The following is a 6,055-nucleotide window of genomic DNA, read 5'->3' on the forward strand; positions in this document are numbered from 1 at the left end:
CAATGAAGAGGCGCAGACATTGTGATCACGTCGGTGCAATCGCCCCAGTCGCCTTTGCTCTGGGGCAGCTGGCGCTGGTGGGATTGGCCTGGTGGTTGCTGCAGCCAGCGTGCAGTCAGCAGCATCTGCCGCTGCCGCCGCCCCACCAGCGTCGACGTGGGCCCGCCTTCCCAGACGCGGGTGAGCGTCTGTTGAGACTGAGCTATTTTCAGCAGCAGCGCCTTGAAACTGCAATCCATTCTTGGCGGCGGGCATACTTGCCGCCTAGAGGGGTGGGTGAAGAGTCGGTTGGGGAAGCCAAGCCAGGGCGTATTTTGTTGCCAGTGCCGTTTATTATTCACCCAGCGCTGCTGAGCAGGAAGCGTATCCCCTGTCAAACGCGGCAGCAAGCGTTTCACACATACGGCAGATGGCCTGCGAGTTGCAGAGTGAGAGAGCGGTGGCGCTGCATTGGCCGCCCTGCCATGGTGGCCCCATACTTGCCGCTGTACTGTTTTTTGACGAGGCTGGTGGTCATGTAGGCAGTGCGAGGGAGACGACGCAGGGGCCCTGGCCACTCGATTCTTGACTCTCAAGTCGGCAGAACCGGACTTCACTGCTTGCCCCGCTTGGCTGTGGCTCGCTAAGCTGCAAGGTGGTTGGGTGTGCTGAACTGCCGTGGTGCTGGCTTGTGTCGATCTGAGCCGGCTGTCCCACTCTGTGCTTTCACAGCTGCGCACCGTTGCATACCTTCGGCCTGTTGCCTGGCCCTGCTTGCAGAGCTATCCCCAAACGGCAGCAAGGCATTCTTGGATGTGGGCTGCGGCCATGGTGCGGGGGCGTGTGTTGTTTGCACATGTGATTTGCCAGGCGGAGAGCCCGCAGTCAGAGGCCCTGTGTTGGATCTCTGTTTCTTGTTGCAGGGTACACCAGCGCGGCGTTATTCAGCCTCTGGGCGCCCCAGCTGGGGTTTACACCGCAGGCGCTTCATGGGTTGTTTCCGAGAGCACCCTGCGGAACGTGCAACCAGTGCCAGGAGCAGGTGTGTGAGAGGCACCCGGTTGCGCGTGGCAATGAGCTGTTGGCACCTGGCAGTTCAGGGATATTGTTGAGGACGGCTGCCCTCTGCAGGTGGCCTCGGTAGCAGGCACCCGATCGCATATGTGGCTTCAAGTGGTGTGTGTAGAGCCTAGCCCTGCAGCCTACACCCAGCTTGTCAGCGCCCGCAGCCACTTCCTGAGCTCGGTGTCAGGCATACAATGGTGCGTCTGCCTGCTGCTGTCCTTTGTTGTGGTCCCCATTTTCCTTCCGCAACGCAGCCATGTGTTCATCCTGCTCACCTGCCCCTGCAGGCACCTGGTGCAAGCAGGTGTCAGCAGCAGCAGTGGTTATGCAGCTTTCACGCGCTGCACTCAAGGTGGAGGCGCCTGCGGCTTGGATTTGCTCAGCGGCATGGGTACCACCAATGACAGCAGAGCTCTCCCTCCTAGCGACATCGACCTGGTCCATGTGGTGACTGTGGATGAGCTTCTAGCCATGCACCAGCTGCAGCATGTTGACCTCCTCAAGGTGGGTGTGCTGCTGCTGCGAGCACCAGCCATGCTGCTGCTCATGCTAGGAGCAAGAGGAAGTAGCACAGAAGCCCAACACTTCCTACCGTTGTTTTCACCTGCTCTGCTACCCTCTCTGGTGCAGATTGATGCAGCAGGTTTGTCAAGAGGCCAAAAGCGTGGCATCCAGCTGTCAGGGCAGGCACTGCTTGTGCCCGCCCACCTTTGTTGCTTCCATGTCGATGCCAACTGGCTGCTGCCCGTGCATGTGCAGGTGCCGAGATGTCAGCAATAGGCGGCGCCGTGGCAAGCATTGCAGCTGGGAGGGTGGGCGTCCTGACCTTTTTGTACGACGGGCACAATGAGTGGCAGCACGGCAAGCTGCGGGATGTGATTGCGCGTATGGATGAGCTGGGCTATGCCTGCTACCTCGCAGGTGGGTGCCAGGCTTGTGTCTGGCCTAATGAGCAGGTAGGCTGCCACCGAATGATTTGTTCTTATCATTGGCTTGGCTGCAGGCAAGCAGACTGCAGAAGGCTCCTTATTGCGCTTGACGGGCTGCTGGCGGCCCAGCTATGAGACACGCACGCCCAGCACCATCGTAAGTGCCAGCAGCAAAGCCTGCATGCCGTTCTGCCATCCAGCCTTTGCCGAAAAAGCTTGGCTCTGCCATGGCAATGCCGCTGTGCCTGTCACCTGCGCTACTCACTTGCTGCCCGCAGGTGTGCGTGCCGCGAAGCCATGCGCTGTACCCTCATGTGGAGCGCATGAGCATGCGGTACAGCCTGTACCGTGAGGAGTATTTTAAGGAGGATGCGGTACAGCCTGAAGCAGCACAGCCAGAACAACAGAGCGGCATGCTAGAGTAGCACCGGTGCGCAGCTTGACCCTCACGGACAACCTGCAAGATTGGGCAGCTGCCCCACAGGCCTTCATCTTTCATGCTCCCCTCTCCCGCTGCCAGCTGTACCCAAACAGTGAGTGGGGGGTTGAGCTTTCTTGGCCGGGCCGTCCTGACCGTGACTGCAAGCCTGCAACTTGCTATCTGCTGTGGCGGCGCATCATGTCTGGCCCTCCAATTGAAGCTGTGTCTGCATTCATCCCACACCTCTTTCACCCTTCATCCCTTCACAATTCCACGCACAATGCGGCCCCCCGCCGGACTGCAGACTCCGTGCAGCTTCTACCGCCGCTGCCTCCGCCGGCACCTGCCAACACCAGCGCTCTCCCATTCCTGTTTGACACTGCCAGCATGCCGACCCGCAAGACCGCCTGCTCGCACTGCCCTGCCTGGGAGCCTGAACCGATGCCTCCCTGCTGCGGCGTGTGCATCTTTGCCAGGCGCCGCTGCACCGACTTCTACCCTCGCCAGGCGCTGTCCGACACTGTGGCCCGCGACCTGTTGGACACCGGCTTTCCTCTCCAGGTTGGGGCCGGCCAGCCTCACATCAAGCCTCAATACGTGCAACCATCAGCGCCCTGGCCTGTTGATGCCTGTAGGACTTCACGCCATGCGAGCTGTTCCAACGCATCCGCGGCCGCACGCTGTGGTTCATGGGCGACAGCCAGATGCTTCAGTTCTATTATGCGGCAGAGTGCTTCCTGCGGGAGTTTGCGCCCTCGCTGCGCCGCACGTGAGACAGGCCAGGGGCCTGCCACATCTCCGTCGCCGCACTCGCTGCCAGCTCACGTGCGGCGCCCCCCGGGATGCACGTAGTGCATTGAGCGGCGGTGGTGCTGCGTGCAGGCCTGCCGTCCCATTCCCTGACAACCACGAGCTGATGACGGTGCGAGCGCCAGTGCCATACCCGCCCATCTGCCTGGACCTGGCTCTGGGCACGCGCGTGTGTGCTGTGCGGGTGGACGCCGTGAGGGACCTGATTGACACGGTGCGTTCCTTTGTGTCGTCCTCGTCTCTGAGAGAGGCACTGGCTGTGTGTGTGCCTGAGGCGACGGCAGCGGAAAGGGTTGGGCAGCTGCGAGGTGGATGGGTGCCAGCTGGGCACATGCGCCGGGGCGGCAGCGGCCAGCGGCCTGGCGCCAGCCGGGCTGACATGGCAGCCGCGTGCTCGAACTGAATGCAGGTAATTCCCAAGATTCAAGCCTTAGTCCCCAATTGCCACAATGACGGCATCGTCGTGCTCAATTTTGGGTGGGTGAGCTCTTGTGGTCGGCTCCGTCTGGCTAGCTGCTGCTCCCCTGGCCTGCACAGCAATGCCATGATGCTCGAGCATGCTGGTACTGGGAATGCACAGCACGCCAACGCTCCCCACAACCGCGGCCTGCAGGCTGCACTACCCCAAGCCCGGGTCGGGAGGGCGTCCGGTGGAGCAGAGCTTGCTAGTGCGAGGCATCCATCGGCTGGCCGAGTGGCGGCGGCAGCACCGGGCAGAGTTGCCCCCTTTTGTCTGGATGGACACTCCTGTGCAGGCGAGCAGCTTGCGGCAACCGCCCCGCCCGCTTCCCTCCTGGCTAGCAGGCAGCCGTGCTGCCGCCACCCCTGCTGTTGTCTGCGCCCCAGCTGCCTCCGTCTCTGCCGCCGCCGCCCAATGCAGCACTTCAAGTCCCCAGACGGCTCCTGGCCGGGCGGCCCCAAGCCCTTTACCTGCGCGCGGCTTGATGCCTGGATGGAGGGTGACCCAGCTGTGCTGGCTGGCGGCGCCTATAATGCTGCCATCGTGCATCTGCTGCCGGCCATTGCCGATGCGCACCTAAAAACCTGGAATGCCACGGCGCCGCTGTGGCGCACCCACTGGCCCGACGAGTGCAGCCACTGGTGCCACCCTTCAGCCTACCAGCTGTGGTTGTTCCTGCTGAATGCAGTGCTGCAGCGCCGCCCGCTGGGCAGCAAGGTGGTGGTGAGGGGCGGCGCGGACCTGTCGCGTCGCTTGGCCGCCTCACCGCCCGCAGCGAAGCAGTGAGCCACAGGTTTGCCATGTGGCCAGAGTGCCAATGCCATACATTCTATTTGATATTTCCCTCCAGTGAACCAACGCTTGTACCAATTTTGTGTACCAATTTTGTACCAATTGTTTTACAAAACTTGAATTCACACTGTGCATTGCATGAAGTTAACAAGCGATCCCATTTTGGGAAGTGCATGCATGCCTCTTCTCGTTGTCCCCGCACTGACACAGGAATTCATTTCATTCAGTCCCTAGGAATTCATTTCACTCAGTCCCGTGGTAAATAAAGGCCTGATGATGGTTGGCAACACTGTAGAAGCACGGAAGAGCCCGTTGCCGCTTGGTCTCCTGCCTGGTGGCAGCGGGCGGCAGGCCCTGATGAGTGCATCGGTATGCAGGTCTGCATGCAGTAGCATTCCTGCCATGGAACCTCCTAGGTCTGGTGGCGTCCAGCGCAATTGCAACGCGAAGTCCATGCCACGTGCTGAGTGCTGTGCCCCGCCATTTGGTTGGTGACACGCCCTCTCGGCGCGCACTCCCCTGACGCTGCACGCTGCCGCCATGCTTACTTCAGGGCTCGGCGGCCTAGCTAGAACACCATGGCACCCGCCCCCTGCCCCAAGTGTGGTTACCAGCAGCATCAGCCGCGCCGTTCAAAGGGCGTCATTGCTTTGGTCACACTCAGCTTCATTACCGCCGTGGTGCTGGTGAGCCAGCAGACGCTAAGTTTCCGCTCCTCCGCCGCCGCCGCCACTGGGAAGCCGGCAAAGGCAGCCACGGCAGCGGAGCTAGAAGCAGCAGGTGGAGAGGGGGATGAGCCTGAAGCATTGCAGCCAGCGCAGCCTAAACCAGCAGATTGTGGAAGGTTTGGGCTTGAACTGAAAGAGGAGGAGGTGGCAGACAGTGTGGGCACATGGGCCGCCGCACAAGCGCCCCAGAGCTTCCGCACACCCCAATCCCGCTGCGCCGTGCTGCATGACGGTGAGTGATGAGGCGGGATTGCTATGCTGGTCGCATTAGTCAAGTGGCAGTTGCTGATGGCTTGATGCCCACCAAGTTGGTCCGGCTGTGTGCACATTGAACAGCATCCCATTGCCCCCACCGGGCCATGCAGGCTCAGTCCGGCTGCCAGCAGCACATGACGCAGATACTGCAGCCCTTCCTTTTTTGTTTGACACAGCCAGCATGGCCAACTGGTCGGCAGCATGCGGGCACTGCACGAAGAGGGAGGTGGTGCATTGCTGCGGCGTCTGCACCTTTGACAGGGAGCGCTGCAACTCGCTGTACCCCCGCCAGGACAAGCCCAAGGCTGTGGCCGACCTACTGATGCGCAGCGGCTTTGCGGTTCAGGCGAGTGCCAGGCCCACGCATGCGCATTGGCCGTGAGGTTTGAGGCCTGTTGCATCATTTCGCTGCGATTAGCAGCGATGAGGGCTGTTTAACCTGCCTGTGAGAATCTGCCTGCCTGCAGGCCTTCACGCCCTGCGAACTATTCCAGCGCATCCGAGGCCGAACGATGTGGTTTATGGGCGACAGCCAGACCTGGGCCTTTTACTACGCGGCAGAGTGCTTCTTGCGAGAGTTTGCGCCCTCGCTGCGCCGCACGTGAGGTGGTCTAGG

General features: G+C 61.4%; 3 protein-coding genes across 3 annotated transcripts in view; all 3 read left to right on the top strand.

The window, feature by feature from the left end:
* Positions 1–1,431: 1,431 nt before the first annotated feature.
* CHLNCDRAFT_144251 (expressed protein) lies at positions 1,432–2,398 on the top strand (the record flags this gene model as incomplete). The annotated part of the gene is made up of 4 exons (XM_005848612.1): positions 1,432–1,552; positions 1,804–1,965; positions 2,048–2,130; positions 2,252–2,398. The coding sequence occupies 4 exons, from the start codon at positions 1,432–1,434 to the stop codon at positions 2,396–2,398; spliced, it is 513 nt and encodes a 170-aa protein (XP_005848674.1).
* Positions 2,399–2,835: 437 nt separating this feature from the next.
* CHLNCDRAFT_144252 (hypothetical protein) lies at positions 2,836–4,450 on the top strand (the record flags this gene model as incomplete). Its single annotated transcript, XM_005848613.1, has 6 exons — positions 2,836–2,955; positions 3,030–3,163; positions 3,277–3,418; positions 3,614–3,681; positions 3,818–3,872; positions 4,085–4,450. The coding sequence occupies 6 exons, from the start codon at positions 2,836–2,838 to the stop codon at positions 4,448–4,450; spliced, it is 885 nt and encodes a 294-aa protein (XP_005848675.1).
* Positions 4,451–5,620: 1,170 nt separating this feature from the next.
* The window catches only part of CHLNCDRAFT_144253 (hypothetical protein), a gene marked incomplete at both ends in the record, with an annotated part of 1,660 nt that continues 1,225 nt past the window's right edge, over positions 5,621–6,055 (top strand). The window contains 2 exons of the mRNA XM_005848614.1: positions 5,621–5,779; positions 5,907–6,040. Of these exons, the coding sequence (XP_005848676.1) occupies positions 5,621–5,779; positions 5,907–6,040 (293 nt within the window). The remainder of the gene's footprint in view (positions 5,780–5,906; positions 6,041–6,055) is intronic.

This window comes from Chlorella variabilis (genome assembly GCF_000147415.1).
Source record: "Chlorella variabilis unplaced genomic scaffold CHLNCscaffold_7, whole genome shotgun sequence".
In the NCBI taxonomy this organism is placed as follows: domain Eukaryota; kingdom Viridiplantae; phylum Chlorophyta; class Trebouxiophyceae; order Chlorellales; family Chlorellaceae; genus Chlorella; species Chlorella variabilis.